Here is a 24,547-nt window from a genome sequence, read left to right on the forward strand (position 1 = left end):
TAGCAGGACTTATACACTTAATGGTAAGGTCCTGGAGAGTGCTGCTGAACATTGGAGTGTAAGTTCATAGCTCCTTGAAAGTGGAGTCACAGGTAGATAGGATAGTGAAGAAGGCGTTTGGTATGCTTTCCTTTATTGGTCAGAGTATTGAGAACAGGAGTTGGGAGTCATGTTGCAGCTGTACAGGACATTAGTTAGGCCACTGTTGGAATATTGCATGCAATTCTGGTCTCTTGAAAGGGTTCAGAAAAGATTTACAAGGATGTTGCCTTGGTTGGAGGATTTGAGCTATAGGGAGAGGCTGAATAGGCTGGGGCTGTTTTCCCTGGAGCATTGGCGGCTGAGGGGTGACCTTATAGAGGTTCATAAAATCATGATGTGCATGATAAATAGACAAAGTCTTTTCCCTGTGATGGGGCAGTCCAGAACTAGAGGGCATAGGTTTAGGGTGAGAAGGGAAAGATATAAAAGAAACCTAAGGAACAACTTTTTTCTCGCAGAGGGTGGTACTTGCATGGAATGAGCTGCCAACGGAAGTGGTGAAGGCTGGTACAATTGCAACATTTAAAAGGTATCTGGATGGATACATGAATAGGAAGGATTTGGTGGGATATGTGCCAGGTGCTGGCAGGTGGGACTAGATTAGGTTGGAATGTCTGGTCAGCATGGACCAGCTGAACCGAAGGGTCTGTTTCCGTGCTGTACATCTTTATAACTCTATGACTCTGACTCAGCGAGTAGTTAGTGTATAGAATGCACAATCTGGAAGTGTGATGAAGGCACGTTCCCTTGAGGCATTCAAAAGGATATTGGATGAGTATTCAGATAGAAATAGTGTGCAAAGTTATTGGGAAAATGCAGGAAATTGGCATTCGGTAATGATGCTAATTTAACGAGCTGGTGCAGGGCACGATGGGCTGAATGGTCTCCTTCTGCCACATAACACTCCTGTGTTTCTGTGAATTTGTAACATGGAATGCAGTGGTTCAAGAATCACCTTCACTTTCTCAAAGGCAGCTAGAAATGGCAAAATAATACCAGCCCAGCCAGTGATATTCACATCTATTAGAGAAAACAACATGCCATTATCTGTCATTTCTCCTCTGTCTGTTTCAACTCATCTGCCTCCATTCATAATAGTTGATCAAAGCAGCTTTCAAGTACTTTGTAAAGTGCAATGTCTGAATGGACAACTTTGGTGCACTATAAATTTATTCAAACCTCATTCAACCTGTGTGCCAGTCACATCCTACCACTCTTCTACTTCCCAGTGGTAGGCTGTTATACCTTAATGATTCCTTAAAGTTGTCCTTGTACTTCTCTCAGTTAATTGGTGAGTGGAAAGACTATCAGAGGCTACAGATGGCAACATTTCTCCCTGTAGCTCAGAGAGGTCTTTGCTTTGGGATTTATCATTTACAGGTTAGCCAACACATTTCATGGCACCAGTGCAGCCAACAGTATTAGTACACTCAGTCATCCTGCTGAATTGACATACACTTGTTGTTAAACAATTGGTTTTGTAGAGCCCCAAAGCCTGCAGTGTTGTGTGATGACAGGCCTTTGCGTTTGTACTCTTGCACTTGCAATTGAAAGATGTTGAGTCAATTATTCCATTTTACTTCTGGTGGAACTTGTGGAACCAATAGGAAAATCTGGGATCTGATATTATTTTGCAGGCTTTCTGCAAGCACTTTTTGAAAATCTAGGCACACACTGCAACTGATTGTCCGAACATTGGCATAGCACGATGGCCTATTTCCAGTAGCTGCTATTGGGAAGAGGTAGGGACAATTCTGTACTGCCAAAAGGAAAGCCTGAAAATCAAATCTGTGGTCTTTTCTTTTCTGCTATAACCCGATCAAAATTGTAAGTATTCGACTGTTAAACAGGACCGTCTATGTCTGCTGCACTCCATTCCTACGTGAGAGTGCTGAGTTATGGCTGGGCAGAACTGCCATGTGCTAGTTAAATGCTTTAATTCATTGCCTAGTGCTGTTGGACACTCTAGCATTTAATCTTCACACAACATGCTATAACATGCAGGGGAAAGTCAGTAAAATCTCATATTTCATAAACAGTGCTTATTTCATTTCTATTGTTACAGATTTCTATTGTCAGATTATGCATGGAATTAATGTCTATTATTGTCAACAGATTTTTAAAGTAGATAAATGCGCCAACCTTGTATAAAATTACATATCCTGGTGAAATAGGTGAATGAGGATGCTTTAGCTATATATCAGTAGAGACTAAGAAAGAGACTCGGGTGAATAGGATGAATTCACAATTCATGTGAATGTGTGGAATTTAGTATTCCAGAGTGCAGTGGGTGCTGCTCCATTAAGTTAGTTTAAGGAGGAGATAGACAGACATTTAATTAGCTGTGGGTTTAAGGCTTGTGGAGAGTGGGCAGGAAAGTGGAGTCGAGGAGCTATGGCGGTCTTGGGTAGTGAGGCATTATGGGTGGAGCTGAGAAATAAGAAGCGTGCAGTTACATTGGGGCTATATTACAGACCTCCCAACAGTGAGCATGAGGTAGAAGAACAAATAGAACATAGAACATAGAACATAGAACAATACAGCACAGAACAGGCCCTTCGGCCCACGATGTTGTGCCAAGGTTGACAAATAGGTAAACAGATTATGAATAGATGTAGAGGCAATAGGGTAGTGGTGATGGGATATTTTAATTTTCCCAACATTGACTGGGATACACTTAGTGTCAGGAGTCTGGATGGAGTAGAATTTGTACGAAGCATCCAGGAGAGTTTTCTAGAGCAGTATGTCAATAGTCCGACGAGGGAAGGGGCCATATTGGACCTGGTACTGGAGAACGAGCCAGGACAAGTGGTGGGAGTTGCGGTGGGGGATTTCTTTGGGAACAGTGACCAAAGTTCTGTAAGTTTTAGAATACTCGTAGATAAAGAAGAGAGTGGTCCTAAGGGAAGAGTACTAAACTGGGCCAAGGCCAATTATATCAAAATTAGGCAGGAGCTTGGAAATGTGTATTGGACACAACTATTTGAAGGAAAGTCCACATTTGAGATGTGGGAGGTCTTCAAAGATAGGTTAACGGTAGTGCAGGATAGGCATGTCCCGTTGAAGGCAAAAGATAGGAAGGACAAGATTCATGAACCGTGCATGACAGGAGAAATTGTACGACTAGCCAAGAGGAAAAGGGAAGCTTAGATAAGGTCTAGGCAGCTAAGAACAGAACAGACACTGGAGAAATATCGGAAGAGTAGGACAAGTCTTAAATAAGGAATCAAGCGGGCTAAAAGGGGTCATAAAATAGCTTTAGCAAGCAGAATTAAGGAAAATCCCAAAGCATTTTATTCTTATCCAAAAAGCAAGCGGGTAACTAGAGAAAGGATTGGTCCACTAAAAGATAATGAAGGAAGGCTGTGTGTCGAACCTGAGAGAATGAGTGAGATTCTGAATGATTACGTTGCATCAGTGTTCACTGAGGAGAGGAACATGATGAATCTTGAGATTAGAGATAGAAGTTTGATTAGCCTGGATCACGTTGACATAAGTAGGGAAGACGTGTTGGGTATGCTAGAGGTTATTAAGGTGGACAAATCCCCAGGACCGAATGGGAGCTATCCCAGGTTGCTGAGGGAGGCGAGAGAGGAAATAGCTGGGGCCCTGACAGATATCTTTGTGGCATCCTTAAATACAGGTGAGGTGCCGGAGGACTGGAAGGTTGCTCATGTTGTCCCCCTGTACATGAAGGGTAGTAGGGATATTCCGGGTAACTAAAGACCAGTGAGCCTGACATCAGTGGTGGGGATGTTGCTGGAGAGGGTACTAAGAGATAGGATCTATTTATATTTAGAAAAGAATGAGCTTATAAGTGATAGAAAACATGGTTTAGTGTGGGGAGATCATGCCTTACCAACCTAATAGAGTTCTTTGAGGAATTGACCAAGTTGTTAGATGAAGGAAGGGCTGTTGATGTCATATACATGGACTTTTAGTAAGGTGTTTGATCAGATTTCCCATGGTAGACTAATGAAGAAAGTGAAGTAACGGTGTGCAGGGTGTTCTAGCCAGGTGGATAAAGAACTGGTTGAGCAACAGGAGACAGAGAGTAGTAGTTGAAGGGAGTTTCTCAAAATGGAGAAAGGTGACCAGTGGTGTTCCACAGGGGTCAGTATTGTGGCCACTGTTGTTTGTAATATACATAAGGGATCTGGAAGAGGGCACTGTTGGTATGATTAGCAAGTTTGCAGATGACACAAAGATTGATGTAGTAGCAGAAAGCATAAGGGACTGTCAGAGAATACAGGAGGATATAGATAGACTGGAGAGTTGGGCGGAAAAGTGGCAGATGGCTTTCAATCCAGACAAATGTGAGGTGATGCATTTAGGCAAGTCTAATTCTAGAGTGAATTATACAATGAATGGAAGAGCCTTGGGAAAAGTTGATGGGCAGAGAGATCTGCCCTTAAGGTTGCTGCACAGGTGGATAGAGTGGTCAAGAAGGCATATAGTATACTTGCCTTCATTGGACGGGGTATTGAGTATAAGAGCTTGCAAGTCATGTTACAATTGTACAAGACACTGGTTCAGCCGCATTTAGAATAGTGTGTATAGTTCTTGTCGCCACATTACCAAAAGGATGTGGAGGCTTTGGAGAGGGTGCAGAGAAGGTTTACGAGGATGTTGCCTGGTATGGAAGGTGCTACCTACGAAGAGAGGTTGAGTAGGTTCGGTTTATTTTCATTAGAAAAAAGAAGATTGAGGGGGGACCTGATTGAGATTTACAAAATCATGAAGGGTATAGACCGGGTGGATAGAGACAAGCTTTTTCTCCAGGGTGAAGGATTCAATAATGAGAGGTCATGCTTTCAAGGTGAGAAGTGGAAAGTTTAAGGGGAATATACGTGGCAAATACTTCACACAGAGGGTGGTGGGCGTTTGGAATGGGTTGCCAGCAGAGGTGGTACAGGCAGGCACAGTAGATTCATTTAAGATGTGTCTGGTCAGATGCATGAGTAGGTTGGGAGCAGAGGGATACAAATGCTGAGGAATTGACCAACAGGTTTAGACAGTACATTTGGATCGGTTCAGGCATAGAGAGCCGAAGGACCTGTTCCTGGGCTGTAAATTTTTTTTGTTCTTTGTATGGAGATGGACAAGATTTTCCTGACTCTACAATTGCTCTTTATTTTCCATCCATGCCTTTCAATGTGATGGAGGGGGAGTTTAGGGCCCAGTGGGGGACAGCGAGGGGAAATTCTGGACTTTGAGGTGTAGATAAAATAGTATCTGATGATGACTACTCTGCCAGTCATTGTTGGATGAACTTCACTTGATCACTAATAAACAGGAGGAAGGGCCTTACACAATTTTGCTGCAAAACAAATGACAATGAGGAGAAGTTATTATCAGGCGCCAGATCGATTGTGAAGTGTCAGAGTGTGAGTGATTATGAATGCAATGTTATGCTGTTGCATTTTAGCCACACCAAATGTTTGTTTTTATGCCTGAATACTTGGTATTGTAACTGAGAATAACTGGTTACTGTGGAAATTAGCAACAATTCAATAGAAAAATAATAACTTGTACTACAATAAAACTCCACACAAGTGGGAAGATGTGAGACCTACTTTGATTACAATGGGAGTAGGGTTAGTAAAGGAGTTAGGAAGACAGGAAGGAGGTGTTACTTTGTTTTGCTTTGCTAAATGTCTCACCCTGTTGGAACTAATGATATTCTGCAACAATGGGAAGAAGCTAACGAATTGGAGACTCTATGATTAGTGGTTGATGTCTAATCCATGCCTACATTTTAAAACAACATAGGTTCTGGTGTGAAAATCAATAATATACATTTGTTTTGAAAAGAAAATAAGATAGAAAATAAACAACTGAATAAAACAATTAAGCAGTTAATTAAAACGCACGAAGGATTGCTGGGCAGGGAATGTGTCCTGTTTGCCAGGGAGATCTAGAATGAACATGTCTGCAGTGTTTGTAGCTCAATGCGGCTTGATTCATAGTCTCCGAACTGAAGGCCAACTAAAGGTAACAAATCATTAAGGAAAAACATTACCTGGATACTTTGTACCAGGAGGCAGTCACAGTCCTGAGAATTGGGTCTTCTTTGGTCAGAGTTCAGGGACAGGGGAGTGTGGCTGCAGCCAGGACAGGATGCCTGGAGTTTTTGAACTGATGCAACAGGATTGAGATTCTTTCAGTTTAGTTGTGCTGGAATGGGAGCAGCAGGGTTGATGAGCTGTGGCACCCGTGGCTTAGAAATCCATTTAAAAGGAATGTAGTGGGAATTAATGTAGATGTAGGTATAGTGAGGGGCATTGACATATTCTCTGTAATTTCCTCAGTCCAGAAGAGTGCGGATTGCCTGGCAGCAGGTTTGTTTGCATAGCAACATCAGCACAGAGTTGGAGAGGAGCTTGTAGTGAGAGGGGGAGGGATCCAATCAACATGATCTACTTACATACTTGGACATGACAGGACAGGGAAAGAGCTTCTGTATAATCAGTTGTGGGCTAATTAAGAAGCAGAACTCAAAGGTAATAATACGGATTGCTATCCTCAAGGTTCTGCTTCTTGATTGAATGCCTAGTATGATGATGCTGCCCCTTTAATAAGGATATGCTAACCTTGGCTTTTTCTCAGAGAGGTTATAAAAGCAGCGATTCTGAAAAGTCTGGGTTTGAAGGGTTTTAGAGCCAGTTTGATTATGGCTAACAGATACTGCCTCAGGCAAAAGGTTTTCAAGTTTAAAAAAAACTTGTGCAATGAAAGGGGAGTTGTCAGTTCTCTTAGCTCAGCGTTTTCTCTGGTTTAGTTTAGTTTTTTAGCAGTCTGGCTGTTCACTGAAAGCAGTCAATTAGTTTTGAGGCTTTTGGTCCAAAAAACAGCTACGTGGAAGAAGGTGTTGTATGCTGAATCTCTCTGCCATCTCTCTTTCTCTCCTGTAAGACCCTGTGTTTGATTTCACCTTTTTTCCCAAAGAGTGTTTATGGGGATTGTTGCAAGTATTTGGAACAGCATCACTAAGTTGGGATAATCTGTTGGGTTTTCAGAGGGGTCAAGTTACTTTATATTCTGTTCTCTTTTGTTTGTCTTTCATTCAATAATCTTGTAAAGAAATTCTGTTTTGTAGAAAACTAAGTGGTTTGACCAGCTGTATCACTCCTGAAATATCCGCTATACACCTGCATAAAACAATTAGCAAAGTTACGGTCTGGGCTACTTTCTTGAAATGTTTTGCGGGTTTCTGGCCTGGTCCACAACACTAGTTCCTCAATGTTGCAATGCAGAATCTTTTTTTTGGATTAATTTTGAATGATTAACATTTGGATAAAAGAAATAAATGAAGTGAGGTTGAGCATGGCAATGAAAGCATTATTTTAGGTGAGGTGAAGCCTTTGGAGGCTGAAGCACAGTGGCCACAAGGGGGATGGAAGTGATTCGCATTGTATGTGATCTTCAATGGATGTATGTCTATTCCTTATATAACCTTCAATGAATGTAGATAAAGTTTCAATGTATAAGCATTGATATGCAGTGTTCTGTCTCATCTAGCACTCATCGTAAAGTACAATTGACTGCTTGTTTACCGGCAGTGGTTATGCTCTTCAACACCCTGTGTATCATGATCTTGCATCTGAAGAATCATATTTGGTGACAGAAGTAAATGAGAATTCCAGTGTAGACACGTCTGTCCTGTTCTGGTTTGACTCACGTGACCTTGGTATGTAGCACCATTTCCTGTGTAACAGTCATCGATTCCTGCACAAAATACATGATACATTTTTCACATTTTACTGAACTGTTAGATAAATTCTGAATTTTTTCAATGTCCTTTGCCTATATTTCATTTTCATAGGAAGGGGATTTCTGAGATCATTGCAGAGAGCAGGAAGGGCCCTAGGAATCTTCAATACAAGCGTACAACATCTGTAAGTACTGAATTCTTTGGTGAAACAATTAGGACATGAAATAAAATTTTCTCAATCTCTTTAAATTTCAGTCATCCAAAATAATTCAGCCATCTGAAGGACCTCTTTCTAGATTCATAACCAGTCATAAGTCAGCTGTGTTCCTAGGCACAATTATAGGGTTGTAGTTGACAAAGAGCTATGAATTCTCCACATGGATATTGGTAAGCACTTCTAGAAGATGTGAAAATGGGGAGGACAAACTCATTGATGTTTCCAGGCAGTGAATCACTGAGGAAAGTTAACCCAGGCACACGCTGGTCCCCCTCTTACTGTAAAGCTATATAGCACAGATGGCAAAGGTAGGGAGATGTTGTCCAGAACTGTAAAGTTAAAGAGCACTCTGATTCCTTCATTCCACTCTTAGCAGCACTCTGACCACTCCTTATTATTGTCTTTCGTGGCTCCCAAATCCTCTGTTTCTCCTTCCAGTATCAACATCCCTCCCCCCCCACCACCACCATGTCCCCCCTCCCCAACAGTCTCCCTCCTTCTCTGGATAAAATATTTATTCCAACACCTTGTGAAACTCTTTGATTTTAGATTAGATTACTTACAGTGTGGAAACAGGCCCTTCGGCCCAACAAGTCCACACTGACCCTCCGAAGAGCAACCCACCCAGACCCATTCCCCTACACCTAACACTACGGTCAATTTTTTTAGCATGGCCAATTCACCTAACCTGCACATCTTTGGACTGTGGGAGGAAACCAGAGCACCCGAAGGAAACCCACGCAGACATGGGGAGAATGTGCAAACTCTACACAGACAGTTCCTGAGGCAGGAATTGAACCCAGGTTTCTGGCGCTGTGAGGTAGCAGTGCTAACCATTGAGCCACCGTGTCGCCCTATTTTCTTCCAATCCCCCCTCAGATGAGCTGTTTGGTCAGTGTGTGACAGTGCCAAACAACTTGCAGTCAATATTGACATCAGGCCTGGTCTCATGACGTGGGCATGTTGGCAGGAACTTCAGGAAGGAAGTGAGAGCCTCCCCCTGCCATCCTCCTGAAGGCTACACAAGTTCACCACTTACCCCCATGTTTCAAATCATCATGAAGCCAGCCATTACAAAGTGGTGAGCCAATACATATGAAAGGGAAAACTCATTATTTATAATGATGGAGAGTGATGCAAGCACATGTGTTGTTGATTGAAGCTAGTTTAGACACAAATCTCATTTTGCGTCAACCCAGCATTCAAAAATATGAATGTTCCAAAATGGCAACAGCTAGAGATAGCTCGACACCAGCAAAGTTTGGCATTTGCTGGCGCTATGTCAAAAGCAAGTTGCACCATCAAGCAATTTCACAATCTTTCTTCAGAGGCATTTCCAGCCATTCATCGGAGGACTTGAGAAAAACTGACCTATTTCACACCTCTCCCCACGAAATGATTCTGCACAGGCACATTCGAACATGGTGCTTCTGCTTGTCTGTAAGCATGTTCCTCCATTGAGGCATGGATTTGGATCACAAACAGCAGTTGCTTAAGTAATTGAAAACAAAACAGTCTTTAATACCAAACTGAATAAACATCAAAGTTTTCAGTTGAATGAGCTGTGCATTTTTTTATTCACTCATGGGACTTGGATGTCTCTGGCTGGCCAGCATTTATTGCCCATTCCTAGTTGCCATTCAGAAGGTGATGATGAGCTGCCTTCTTGAACCACTGCTGTCCATGTGCTATGGGTCGACCCATAATATTGTCAGGATGGGAATTCCAGTATTTTGACCGAACAGTGAAAAATGGGCAATATATTTCCAAGTCAGGATGACAATTAACTTGAAGGGGAACTTGCAGATAGTGGTGTTCCCATATATCTGCTGCTTTTGTCCTGGATAGAAGTGGTCATAGGTTTGGAAGCTATTGCCTAAGAATCTTTGGTGAATTTCAGCTGTGCATCTTATATACACTGTTGCTAGTGAGCATTGGTGATAAAGGGAGTGGACGTTTGGAGATATAATGCCAATCAAACGGACTGCTTTATCCTGGAAGATTTGAGCTTCTTGAGTGTTGTTGGAGCTGTGCCTACCCAGGCAAGTATTCCAACACACTTCTAACTTCTGTATTGTACTTGGTGGACAGGAGGTGAGTTATTTGCTGCAGTATTCCTGGCCTCTGACTGGCTCTTATACCCATTTTATGATATGGCAAATCTATATTCTGGTCAACAGTTGCCCCCATGACATTGATATTCAGGGATTCAGTGATGGTAACACTATTGGATGTCAAGGTGCAGAGGTTAGATAGTATCTTATTGCCTACCATTTGTGTAGAGCAAATGTTACTTGTCACTTGTCAGCCTAAGCCTGGATATTGCGCAGATCTTGTTGCTTTTGGGTATGGACTGCTTCAGTATCTGAGGAGTCACAAAGAGTGTTGGACATTGTGCAGTCATCCGTGAACATCCCCATTTCTGACCTTATAATGGAGGGAAAGTCATTGGTTAAGCAGCTGAAGATGGTTGGGCCTAGGACATTACCCTGAGGAACTCCTGCAGAGTTGTCCAGGAGCTGAGATGACTGATCTCCAACAACCACAACCAGGTATGTGTCAAATATGACCCCAAAGATCAGTGAGTTTTCCCCCGATTCCCATTCATTTTGCCAGAGCTCCCTGAAGCTACAATCCATCAAATGCAGCCTTGATGTCAATTTATGAAATTTAAAATATTTTTCTTTCCCCATGCAATGGACATAGGGCTCCAATTTATGTTTTTTAAGCAGACTTGTACCTGCTTCAGACAACATGCTGCTCAATCATTCACAGATCCCATTGGATAGTCAATCAGATGGGTCTCAGTAGCAAAGGCTGGCTTGTGTACACACTTCCCAAGCTCTCTCTGATTTTCAAATGGCAAACAGGCACCCATGATTTGAGGTTTCTTCTCACTGTCTGTTTCCTTACTACTGTCAATGACACTGGCCAAGCCAGCTCTGTAAATTTTAAATGCCTACCCAACGCAATCTCATAGAACTGGGTTCGAGAGGTGTAGGACCTGTAATGAGGTGCTGCGGCATGTCTTGTCAAGGATATTTACTTCTGCCACTGTTTACCAGTGGTGAAGGGAGCAAACATCTCTGGTGATAGATAAGATGCCAATCAAGCAGACTATTTTCAACAAATGCTGAATAAAAGTAAGACCGCCATTTACAATGTGTCTTTCGTTACCATGGGATATCTCAAGGTGCTTACAGTCATAAAGTATTTTTGAAATGTAATCACTTTTATAATGTGGGAATTGTGACAGCCAAATTAAGCATAGTAAGCCCTAACAAGCTGCAATTTGATAATGACCATATAATGTGTTGTTGTGATGGTAAAATACTGTGCTGGACTCTTGCTTGGCTTCAAATTAATGTTTAAGGATTTTTGTTTTCCTGTCCCCCTTTAAGAGATTGTGGGGCCACAGTTTCATGTCTCATTGAAAAGAAGGCATCTTCAATAGTACTGCACTCTCTCTGTACTAAGAGAAAGTGAGAACTGCAGATGCTGGAGGTCAGAGTCAAGAGTGTGGTCTGGAAAAGCACAGCAGGACAGGCAGCATCCGAGGAGCAGGAGAATTGACATTTCAGGCATAAGTCCTTCATCAGGAAAGTTCGATGAAGGGCTTATGCCTGAAATGCCGATTCTCCTGCTCCTCGGATGCTGCCTGACCTGCTGCGCTTTTCCAGCACCACACTCTTGATTCTCTCTCTGCACTGCACTGGAAAGTTAGCCTAGATTCTTGTCCTCAAGCCTTGAAGGAGGGTGCAAATTTATAAACATGTGACACAGACATGTGTGTAACAAATTGAGACAAGGTTGGCTCTTTGCCAAGCTTTGTAAGATTTGTCAGAGTTGAAGTGATCTGTGCAAGTGGAGAATTTTCCATCAGATTCCTGACTAATGCCTTTGACATAGTGGAAAAGATCAAGAAGTGAATTAAGCATATTTAGAGCAGTTTTGGAACTGTTGTCACTCGACTAAAGCAGTGTCTCTCCAAGACTTATTCAAAAGCACTTTCCATCACACAATCTACACCACTGAAATGAACAAGGGCAGACGATGTATGGAAACATCACCAGAAGCAAAAGTTCCTTCCAAGTCAAACACCATCTTGACTTAGAAATATATTATGGTTCATTTTCTGTGACTTGAACTTTACCATTGACAGCACATGAACTACATCAGTTCAAGAAAATTACTCACCGCCACTTTCTCAAAGCATTTTGGGATTGGTAAAAATTGCTGGTCAGCAACACTCACATCCCAGCCAATGAATTCAAAAGAAAACTCTTTCAATGATAGCAGAATTCTTCTTAAACAGACTCAGAGTGACACTGAATTATGGCATTTTCTTTCTTGACAAATGGATACAGAAGATTAAAAATTTTAATTAAGCAACTTATACATTTATATATTCTGAAAACTACCTTTATTTAAAGTAATGAAATAGAGGTTAAACACACAATCTATTTTTTTCCGGTCAGAAGGAATGGATCAAAAAAAAACTTACAGTTAGTGCATGTTGGTGGCTGATAAGGATGCTTGCATTTGCATGTGTAATAAGGAGGCAAAATTGTGATGAGACAGTCTCCATGGTTGCAGGAGTTATTCTTACAAGGGTTATTCTCTGTAATAGAATAAATTAAACATGCAGATGATCGTCTTTTGCCTCAAGAGGACCAACTGAACCTATATTTTTAACCATACAATTAATTCAACCTAGTCATACTATTTTAAGGCCTTCCTTTATTGCTTCCAAACTTAACATTTTGTATTTCACTGCTTCTATTAAGAAACAAAACTACCGTATATCAAAAATGATAACAATCTAACAGCAGGCAACAATAAGAAGAATTGAGTAGTAGGTAGAAGAAAAGGAGTAATTTGTATGGAAAGGCTCAATTTTTAGTTGAATGGAAACTGGAACTATTATATTCAACTCAGCATTATAGCTTATGAGATTTCATAACAAAAGCAGAACATTTTCATAACATTTAATTAGAATTTGGGTCCAGACATTCCTCAATTCTTGATCTCAGTAGCAATTCTAAAATTACATTAAATAGATATATTTCAACCACATCTCCCCCACCCACATTGACTGAAATCTTTGTGGCTTTGAGAAGGCTGGGTGTTACTTAAGCTCCATTGCAATCTAACTTGGTCTTTTTCCGTTCTCTAAAGCAAGAGGGTCCAGTCTTTCAGTTATTTACTCTTTCATTGGATATGGGTATCACATCTGTTGCCCGTCCTGAGCTGTCCAGTGAGATGGTGGTGCTAAACTTTGTAAACTACCTCAGTCTATGTGGTTATGGGAAGGGAGTTCCAGAATATTGGCTGACCATGAATGTAAGGCCGGGGATATAGTTCCACATCAGGAAGCTGTCTGACTTGGAGGGAAACTGTAGATATTGGTGTTCCCATGTATTTCCTGTCACTCTCCTTGTAGAGGTCCACAGGTTTCTAAGCTGCTGCCAAAGGAATTTGGGGAATTGCTGCAACGTATCTTGTCAATGGCATATTTTGCTGGTCACTGTGTCTTGGTAGCGGAGGGAGTGAGTGCTGAAAATGGTGGCTGCGCTACCAATCAAGCAGACTGTTTTATTCTCAGTCATGTTAATCTTCATGAGTGTTGTTAGATCTGCACTCATCCAATCAATTGGAGAGAGTGTTTAAAACCTGACACTCAAAATTAATTCCTGGCCCCAACCCTACACTATACCACTCTCAAGACTTGTGAAATGTAAAATAGGCTAATTTGGCAGAAAGAAAGCTTGGTACCCTATGGAGGCCTTCAGAACTTGGAATTTGCTGAGCAAAGGCAGAACCTGCAGTAAAGGCAGAAAGCAGCCATGTTGGGGAATTCAGCTGCCTTCTCAGCATAGCAGCCTGTTCAGGAAAGGATCAAGAGTAATAAAGATGGTGAAATGTGACCATAAATGCTATTTCAAGATATAATACTCCAGTGCTAATCGACCTCTCAAATTTCACAAAATAAACACAAATGGAAGCGAATTTCATTTGAGCTCTCAACAACTCTGAAAGCTCTGTAATACTGCTTCACCTTGGTCTTGAAGAGATATTGAAAACGTCATTCTATCCTGAACAGAAACTGGAGCTTAACTCATCTTTAATTGGTGACAAGAGGACTCCATGCCCGTTTTCATGTCCCTAGAAAATTACAACCTATCCTGGAGGCAGCAGGATTCAATTGAAGCCTCCAGAAATTGATTAGTCAAATCCCCACTCAATGAATGTTACCTAAGACCAACTAAATATCAAGCTTCTTTATCACTACAATCCTGTCTCATGAATTATCATTAACCTCGTAGACAGTGGAAAGAGGATCAATTGTAATAACTTCTGAGGTAACTATATAGAAGGGTGTTTGGATTCGTGATGATTAGCGGTGCATTAATAACCATTAAATATGATGATGCCACTAGGACTCAGTTGGAGAACAATGTCGGATCTCCAAGTACAATTTAATGTCATCTCTTCCTCATCATCTCAGTAACAATGTCTAGCATACAAATGTAACTTGAACGTTGCTGCTCTCATGCAATAAGCTACATTTGTCTTAAGGCAAGAGCCTGTTCTTTTTAGACAATGAAGTGGGTCTTCTCTGCCACACTAGGTCAACTTGGTACTGCAGACACTGCACTGGCAGAAAATCTACCAGATGATCTTACACCATGATAAGCCAAGTGAGGATTCATCTTTCAAAAGTAACTGAACTCTAAAGAGTAGGTCAGCGTGAAATGTTGACAAAATACTTCAGTTTTAGTTCCTCACATGACATAAATGTTTTAGCAACTATTAAAATTAATGAAAAATAAAAATGTTCTATTGAGAAAAGCAATTCAGATGATTTATTTGTCCAATGGTAAGGTCAAAAATTCTAATTGGCAATTTGGATGGCATAAACAATGAGCATATTTTGCTGTAGTAAAACTAAAGATGGGGAAAACATGTGTTACCTATTTCACAATTGGTTCCATTGTACAGTTGAAGGCAATGGCATTTGTAACCACTTTCTGTTAGTTCACAGGTTCCAAGATTTGTGCAAGGATTTGGATTGCAGTTATCTGAAAGGATCACATAAAACAAGTATTTTAAGGCTTTATCTTGGAGTATGCTACAAGATTAAGTTAATAAATATATAATTGTGATATTTTAGGATTCCTCTACACCAGCCTGATAACTAATCTTCTGAATAGAAAGTGCCATTGTCCCAAATCCATACTATTTGGTATACAACACAATTGCAGACATAGATATTTATGTAATTTATACTTACTTCACTGCCAGTAATTGTGAAAAGGTATATTGGTTTGTAATTTTAATATAATTTTAATTATTTTAATATCCCATCCAGCCTTTCTTGGTTACTTGCAGAATTTGTTTCCCTCTCTGTGTTACTGCATGATTCCTACATGTCTGCATGTTTTTAGTCTGAATACTTACAGTGAAAGTTGCCCACTTCTGAGGTACTGAGAATATTGGTGAGTGAGCAACGTCAAAACAAACATTTTGATAAGATGGCAGGTTCAGAATCTTGCCATCAGCTGGAAAGAAGCTTGTTTACTTGAATTTGCATCTCATTTCTATCCCAACTCATTGTATTAACATCACACTCCCAAATTTCCGCTCTGCAATCAAGAAACACAATAACACAAAATCTCACTAAAACAGTTGGTGGCTTGTCTCATCAGCCCCCAACTTGCAGAAGATTAAAGATGTCCTGATCCATCGTCCTAGAGCTATTTCAGCTGCAGGATGAACACTTAACTTGAAGCTTACCTTTGAGGACTGCATCCAGCACATTACATATTAATGTGGAGGACAGTGAGCCTGAAGATAATGTGTAAAGAAGGTGTCAGGCACTACTCTGCACACGTCCTTCAAATCTTCCACCCCCTCTTATGTGAGCAAGGAATCAGTGATGACTCTGCAAATCTCTGTTGCTCCTCTGCATGAAATTTTGAAGGAGATTCTATGACATTCAAAGCTGGGAGATATTCATTGAGTAGTTCACATCTCTACTGTCCCACAAAATGCTGCAGTCTGGAGAGAAAACCTGCATAAAGCACTCCTCTCGCTGATTAAACATGTCATAGAGGGTACTTGAGCACGTCAAAAAATAAGTTATAGTCTATGTGCACTCTGAATGGGTGCTCATGTAGGACAAGGTAAAAAAGAACCTCCTCAGGATCCATGTCATGGTGGTTCTCACTAGAGAACGGACTACAGATGACTCATATGTCAGATCCTCACAGGTGGTTTCACAGCTAAATAATATTAACGTCATGCGATGTAAGTGCTCTGACTCACTGTTGCTATTTCCCTAACAGTGATGTAGGTTATGTTCAGCTAAGATATGTTTCACATATCTCACATAGGTCTGATTTAACCAAGTCGCATAGTATGAAATAATACTGAAGCAAACATTGTCATGGTGCAACTGAAAATATATTTACAATGACTCCTGTCATCTATATAGGCTCAATATATTTTCTTCTTCCTCTCTGTCCTACATGTCAGTGCAGAGCCTATACAGTTTATCAATTTATTGACACACATTATTCTGCAATTCAGCTTATTTTCGTTGAGAACATGTTTTTGAATATCCTTAAAGTGTTTTCCTAAAAATCTGTGTGCTGAATGAAAATCATTTCCCCATAAGAAAAGATTTAATAAATGTGGTTATGTTCCTAACCTGTAATTCTTACATTATAAAGTAACTTTTGACTGCCTTGAATCTAACTGGTCGTAATCATCTCTTTTTAACTCCACACGAACTTAGTAACTCTTTCTATTTACTCCCTGCCTGCTGCTTTACAGTTCTCTTTTGCCTATTCCTGACCCTACTATTCACCACATATCTCCCTGACCCTTTTGCTTGATATTTCCCACTCAAACCTTCTCTGGTCTCCTGCTAGTGAGCAGGAGGGTGAGGGGAAGGTTGACAGTGAATGAGAAAGAGTGAATGGGTCAAGAAAGGGAAGCAGCAGTTTGTTTTAAGGAAGGACTGAGCATGCATAGTAGCTGTGCTTAAATGAAAATAGAGGCAGCACTATTTAGGACACATCCTTAATTTAAAAAGCACATGAAAATATCCCATCAGAACACGTTTCAAATGGAGAATATCTGAACGATATGAATACTTTAACTTTGTTTGTAAATTGTGCAGTGTTTTTATTTTCAATTGCCTTCCTTACACATGGAACTCAACATTTGGTGCAATTCACTTAATTTCAGCATTAAAAAAAATTAAAGATTATAACATTTTAAGTGAAAACTATGCTCAGTTTCTGTATTCTTTGTTTTTTTTTAACCTGTCTTCAGGATAGATACTTCATCGTTGAGAGTTTTTGCTGGCTGTGCTTTAACTCTTCAAGGGTGCTTGAAAAATTAAGCTGGAGCTTTTGAGCTCAAGGACACAAACGGGTGTTCTGAAATATTGGGAATTCTTTTTCTAATCAACTAAAGAATTGGCAACCAGACCCCAATCTAAAAAGAAACCAGTTTTAAGAGTCATTTTCAGTGCTTTAAAATCAAGTTCCTCACAGGTATTAAGTACTCAATCTGTGAAATGATTGAAGAGCTGAAATTTTGACATGGAAGTAAAAAGCTGGTATCAGGAAATTTCTGGCTGAGTAGAGAATCTCCATGGAAACAACTGTCACAAGCATGTTTCTTTTTTGCACGGCGGTGGTAGGATGAGGACAGGGAGGCTAGCAAGGGTGTATCAAGTCATACCTGCCACTTCTGGAAGCAGTTCAGTTGCAGGTGAGTGTTGAGCTGGGTTGTTTGGAAGCCATGCCTCAATCTCTGAGATTTCAGACCAGTTTTATAAAAAGCCCTCTAGACCACATCACAGGTGATGGTGTCGCTTCATATTTATCATGTCACCTCCGTAGCTACTCACCCAATAGCTACAACACTCAGAACATAGGAACCACGTGGAAATAGGTTAATAGGGTCTTACATATAGATACTTGATAACTCATTCATGAAACCAACCCCAAAGATTTTGACCCCCTCAAAAGATCAGTCAATCATAAATGTAAACTTCAGTTCGGTAACCACATCAAAGGTAAATAATCCTTTAATAGCTTCTTTAAATATCAACCAAAATGTAAAGTACTGGAAAAACTCAGCAGGCAACATCTGTGGAGAGAAGTCAGAGGGAAGGTTTTGAGTCCAGTGACTCTTCTTCAGAACTCTGATAAGTATCTAAGGAGTTTTGAAACTCAGCCAAGGGTTAATAATGGACTCGCTGTAACAGCAGCTCTTGGGAAATGTCAACAATTCTATTGCACAGATGCTTTCTTTTCTCTAAGCTATACCAAATGGCCCATCAATGTACCAGTGAGTCAGTCTTTGTCTTTCTACACTGACAGCTGCAGATTGATTTTTACATGGTCTTAAGGTTGGTACTTAAATAATTTCAGATCATAAAACTTAACCAGACTTTATCTGTCCCTCAACAGTGTTTACAGCTCTTTCCATCAATTTCTCACTTCCACACTATGTGTTAAGGCTCTTGAAACAGAATGAAGTCTGTTCAAATTCAGCACTGATTTCAAAGGGCCTTGCTAAGTTTATCTTTCCTGCTTGTGTTATTCATACCCTATTTTTCTTCGAAATGGGGTCAGCCAGAAATGGGGGTGTGATCACTGGGTATGTGACTGCCACTTCTAAAGGCCGCTGGAGTTGGTACAACTTCCTGAAAATCTGACTGGTCAGCTAAGCTTACCTTCCATAATAAACAAATTCTAAAAGGATTAATTAAATTTTACCAATTGAAGTATAACCACAGCCAAAATATACAACAAATCCCACATAAAAACATCTCCAAATGTCACATCAAAACACTAATGTGAGTGCAGGAACAAAGTGCTTTATAAGGCAAATTGCAATATTTCAGGACAATTGCCTGATGGTGCATGACTTATCCCTTCAATAATCATGACTAAGATAATGCCTTCAAAGAATAGTCAAATTAGCACACAGATGATGAATTGGAACTTTAACATATCAGCAAGATCCATCTCTGTAACTTGCCAAGTTGGTGTAAACTAAATAAAAATTAAATTTTGTAGCACAAAATCTCAACATTGAAATCACTTACCCATTTCATAATTCTCAAAGTCAGTTTGATTCACCGAACTATCATAATCAATTTCAGGGCTTACATTTCCGTAATCTGTTCCATCACTCGAAACCTCACCATCGGTCCCATTAATTAGGTTGTGGCTGTGATAACTGTGCCCTGTCGATATCAGTTGGGAGATACAGTCAGTTCAGCATGGATTAGGTTTGTAAGCTTCAAAATAAAAATCAACCAATAAAAGCCTGAAATTGTCTTCCTCTGATACAGTACCAATTTAGCAATTTAATTCAGTTTAGAAAACATGCTTTAGAAGTCCATTGGTTAAAGATGTGATTTCAGAACTATGATCCCAGAGTCAAGTCCAAGACAGTCTGATTTTCAGAGGGACAATGGGTAAAGGGGGGCGGGGCGGGGTTGGATACGCAGGAGCAGTTTACCTGAAAAGCTCAAGTTAATGGTTCAGTGAGCTCCTTTCATGAGCCTTTTCAGGGCTCAGTGTGTTCATGGAGGAAGAGTTGTAGATATTTCCGAACTAACCTATTCATACGTATCATGACACAAATGTGGGACTTCAAAGCTGGACGTTCTGACTTAGAGTTAGGAATATTATCACTGTGCCACATCAGCCCTGGAGAAAGCGTTATTTCATTTAGCCCAAATGGTCTGAAAATGTTAATGCCTAGCAATCGGGTTCATTGCAGAAACAGTTCCTTCAGCGCCATGTAAATGTTGATGGTACTGTAATTAAAAATGGAATTTTGATGTGGGGCTGGTGGGGGTAATTTGGTATTTGGGATTATTCTCCATAGCATCAACAAGGCTGGACTAGCAACAGCATCTGGTAAGAACAGAGAGTAGTCAAAAAAGAAAGGCCGTGAAGGTGCTTTGTGAGTGGGAAGATGACAATGAATGGGGAAGTAATGGCCTAGTGGTATTATCACTGGATTGCTCAGTCAGTGCCCCAGATAATGTTCTGGGGAGCTGGGTTTGAATCCCACTACAGCAGATGGTGGAATTTGATTTTAATAAAGATCTGGAATTAAGAATCTATTGATGACCATGATTCATAGAACTAGAACTTAGGACATTTACAGTGCAGTACAGACCTTTTGGCCCTCAATGTTGTGTCGACCTTAAAACCAATCTGAAGCCCATCTAACCTACACTATTCCATTTTTTTCCATATGTCTATCCAATGATCATTTAAATGCCCTTAAAGTTGGGGAGTCCACTACTGTTGCAGGCAGCGCGTTCCATGCCCCTACTATTCTCTGAGTAAAGAAACTACCTCTGACATCTGTCCTATATCTATCACCCCTCCATTTAAAGCTATGCCCCCTCATGTTAGCCATTACCATCCAAGGAAAAAGGCTTTCACTGTCCACCCTATCTAACCCACTGATTATCATTTATGTCTCGATTAAGTCACCTCTCAACCTTCTTCTTTCTAACGAAAACAGATTAGATTAGATTACATTACATTACAGTGTGGAAACAGGCCCTTCGGCCCAACAAGTCCACACCGACCCGCCGAAGCGCAACCCACCCATGCCCCTACATTTACCCCTTACCTAACACTACGGGCAATTTAGCATGGCCAATTCACCTGACCTGCACATCTTTGGACTGTGGGAGGAAACCGGAGTACCCGGAGGAAACCCACGCAGACAAGGGGAGAACGTGCAAACTCCACACATTCAGTCGCCTGAGGCGGGAATTGAACCCGGGTCTCAGGCGCTGTGAGGCAGCAGTACTAACCACTGTGCCACCGTGCCGCCCACCTGCTTCAAGTTTCTCAGCCTTTCCTCGTAAGACCTTCCCTCCATATCACGCAACATCCTAGTAAATCTCTTCTGAACCCTTTCCAAAACTTCCACATCCTTCCTATAATGCAGGGACCTGTATGCAATATTTCAAGTGCGCCCGCACCAGAGTTTTGTTCAGCTGCAGCATGACCTAATTGTTCTGAAACTCAATCCCTCAACTACTAAAAGCTAACACACTGTATGACTTCTTAACAACCCTATCAACTTGGGTGGCAACTTTCAGGAATCTACATGGACACCGAGATCCCTCTGCTCATCTACACTACCAAGAATCTTACCATTACCATTAATACTCTGCATTCCTGTTGCTCTTTCCAAAGTGAATCACCTCACACTTTTCCACATTATTTCCATTTGCCACCTCTCAGCCCAGCTCTGCAGCTTATGTAACTTACAACATCCTTCATCATTATCCACAACTCTACCGACCTTAATGTCATCCGCAAATTTACTAACTAAACTTTCTACGCCCTCATCCAGGTTGTTTATAAAAATGACAAATAGTGGTGGAGTCAAAACAGATCCTTGCAATACACCCCTAGTAATTGAACTCCAGGATAACATTTCTCATCAACCACCACCCTCTGTCTCCATTCAGCTAGCCAATTTCTGATCCAAACTGCTAAATCTCCCTTAATCCCATGCCTTTATATTTTGTGCAATAGCCTAACGTGGGGAATCTTATCAAACGCCTTACTGAAATCCATATACACCACATCAGCCACTTTACCCCCATCCACCTGTTTGGTCACCTTCTCAAAGAATTGTAGGCATGACCTACACTTCACAAAGCTGTGTTGACTATCCCTAATCAGCTTATTCCTTTCTAGATGATTACAAATCCTATCTCTTATAACTATTTCCAACACTTTACCCACAAGCAAAGTAAGGCTCCCTAGTCTATAATTACCAGGGTTGTCTCTACTCCCCTTTTTGAACAAGGGAATGACATTTGCTAATCTCCAGTCCTCTGGCAATATTCCTGTAGACAATGACAACCCAAAGATCAAAGCTAAAGGCTTGGCAATCTCCTCCCTGGCTTTCCAAAGATGCCTGGGATAAATCCCACCCGGCCGAGGGAACTTATCTATTTTTACATTTTCCAGAATTGCTAATACATCCTCCTTATGAACCTCAATCCCTTCTTGTCTAGTAGCCTGTATCTTAGTGTTCTCCTCGACCAAATTGTCTTTTTCTAGTGTGAATACTGACGAAAAATATTCATTGAGTGCTTCTCCTATCTCTGACTCCACGCACAACTTCCCATTACTATCCTTGATTAGCCCTAATCTTACTTTAGTCATTCTTTTATTTCTGATATACCTATAGAAAGCCTTAGGGCTTTCCTTGATCCTATCCACCAACGGCTTCTCATGTCCCCTCCTGGCTCTTCTCAACTCTTTCTTTAGGTCTTTCCTAGCTAGTTTGTAACTCCTAAGCGCCCTAACTAAGCCTTCACATTTTATGCTAACATAAGCTTTCTTCTTCCTCTTGACAAGAGATTCAACTTCGTTAGTAAACCATGGCTCCCTCTCTCGACAACTTCCTCCCTGCCTGACCGGCATATACTTATCAAGGAGCCGCAGTAGCTGCTCCTTGAATAAGCTCCACATTTCAATTGTGCCCATTCCCTGCTGCTTTCTTCCCCATCTTATGCATCCTAAATCTTGCCTAATTACATCGTAATTGCTTTTCCCCCAGCTATAACTCTTGCCCTGCGGTATATGCCTATCCCTTTACATCACTAAAGTGAACATAACCAAATTGTGGTCACTATCACAAAAGTGCTCACCAACCTCCAAGTCTAAGACCTGGTTGGGTTCATTACCCAGTATTAAATCTAATGTGACCTCGCCCCTTGTTGGTCTGTCTACATGATTCCATTGTTAATTGTTGGAAAAACCCATCTGGTTCAATAATGTCCTTTGGGGAAGGAAACTGCCATCCTTACCTGGTCTAGCCGACATGTGACTCCAGACCCACAGCAATGTAGTTGACTTTTAACTGCCCTCTGGGCAATTAGGGTTGGGCAATCAATGCTAGCTAGCCAACAACACCCTAATTCTATGAATGAATAAAAAAAGGAAGGAAATATTGTGTTGGTATAAATTGTTTAGAAGAGTTTAATGGTTTGTTTAACTCAATGAGTGAAAGTTTGATGTAAATGTGTTGAATGGTTGCACATTAGCTTCCTGTGATTTAATTTCCAGGGGAAGGGGGATGTAATTGTCTTTATTTTCACTGTTATTTTTAACAAAATGTGACTAAGAACTAATTATGGTTTGCAATTTGTTACTCAAAGCATAAGAGGCTGTATGCTTATTTCCTCCAATCTTCCTTCCTCTTCATGCCACGAATATTTTTAGCAAATAAAAAACGTGAATAAAATGGCTTCTGACAGATAAGGCATGTAATTCCTGTCGTGGGTCAAACACACTTTGGATGGATGGCATGTGGAGTGGGGCAGCAATTTAAGCCTGAGTCTGAATCTGCCAGGTTACTGCACTGCCTCTGCCCTCTCCTACATTTCAGTCTGGGTTTAGCAGGTGGTTAATAATACAAGTTGAAGCATGCACAGTTTTAGCACAAAAGGGACAATGTCCGTTCTTGCATAAAAATCAGAAAGTACAAGAGAAACTCATCAGATCTGATAGCATCTGTAGAGAGATAGTTGCCACTGCATTATGATTTTTTGCCAATTGTGCACAAATTTAACTAAGATACAGATAACATTCAAACATACTGATAAAGGCAGGAGTTTTAGAACTTAGCAGCTGTTACTTACAGGCGCAAATAAATGATGCACATGAGCACATGAAATAGGAGTAGAAATAGATGATTTTACCTCTCAAGCTTGCTCTGCCATTCAATAAGGGCATAATTGATCCATTTTTGTTTCAACCTTCATATTTCCGTCTACCTCCAATAACCTTTGAATCCCCTGCCTAACAAGAACCTGCCCACTTCTGTTTTAAAAATATGCATTTCCGCCATCCCCGCCATCTTCCCAGGCAGAGAGCTCCACAGTTGCACAGATCCTGACAGAAACAAAACTTCCTTACCTCTGTCCTAGAAGGATGACCCCTCATTTTAAAACACTGCTCTCAAATTCTGGACTGACCAACAAGAGGAAACCTCCTTGCTTGGCCATATGCCAAAACCATTCAGGATTCCAAGCAAGCTGCCTAATCAAAGTTCTGAAGAGATAAATTAATGTTGAAATGTTCTGACTAATCAGAACTATCAGTATCGCTTTGAAACATTTGTTGAATGTAGTGAACCACGAAAAATGAGCAAATGTAGCCCGGTAAATGCAGACAGGAATTGAATTCACAATAGACTGTAATTTATTGTTGAATATAGTTAGATATCATGTACAATGTATTGGAGTTGGGGAATGTCAGTCTCACAGGGAATGTAGCAGAAGAGAGGAATTTTGGACAGTTAAGTGCTTCTACAAAATAGAAAGTCATGAAATTGAGATAAAAAAAACAAGTCAGTGATTATCTGGAGTGCTGTAACCCCATGGCACCACTTTTAACTGGAAATCATGGCTCTTTGTCCTCTATTGAACATAAATGAATGAGTGAAAAAGAGATTTTCTTTACTGCTTTGTTATGGGCATGCTGCAGTTT

The 24,547-nt window shown here is 40.7% G+C and overlaps 1 protein-coding gene across 1 annotated transcript in view; it reads right to left on the reverse strand.

The window, feature by feature from the left end:
• The window catches only part of LOC122561197 (factor VII-activating protease-like), a 56,796-nt gene that overhangs the window by 25,775 nt on the left and 6,474 nt on the right, over positions 1 to 24,547 (reverse strand). Inside the window, exons 3-7 of the mRNA XM_043712766.2 lie at positions 19,105 to 19,245; positions 14,948 to 15,055; positions 12,478 to 12,594; positions 9,345 to 9,464; positions 7,599 to 7,770 (exon numbers count right to left, since the gene is read on the reverse strand). Coding sequence (XP_043568701.1) covers positions 7,599 to 7,770; positions 9,345 to 9,464; positions 12,478 to 12,594; positions 14,948 to 15,055; positions 19,105 to 19,245 — 658 coding nt within the window. The remainder of the gene's footprint in view (positions 1 to 7,598; positions 7,771 to 9,344; positions 9,465 to 12,477; positions 12,595 to 14,947; positions 15,056 to 19,104; positions 19,246 to 24,547) is intronic.

This window comes from Chiloscyllium plagiosum, unplaced genomic scaffold (assembly GCF_037043375.1).
Source record: "Chiloscyllium plagiosum isolate Xiang-an unplaced genomic scaffold, Cpla_swu_hap1 HiC_scaffold_22, whole genome shotgun sequence".
NCBI lineage: Eukaryota > Metazoa > Chordata > Chondrichthyes > Orectolobiformes > Hemiscylliidae > Chiloscyllium > Chiloscyllium plagiosum.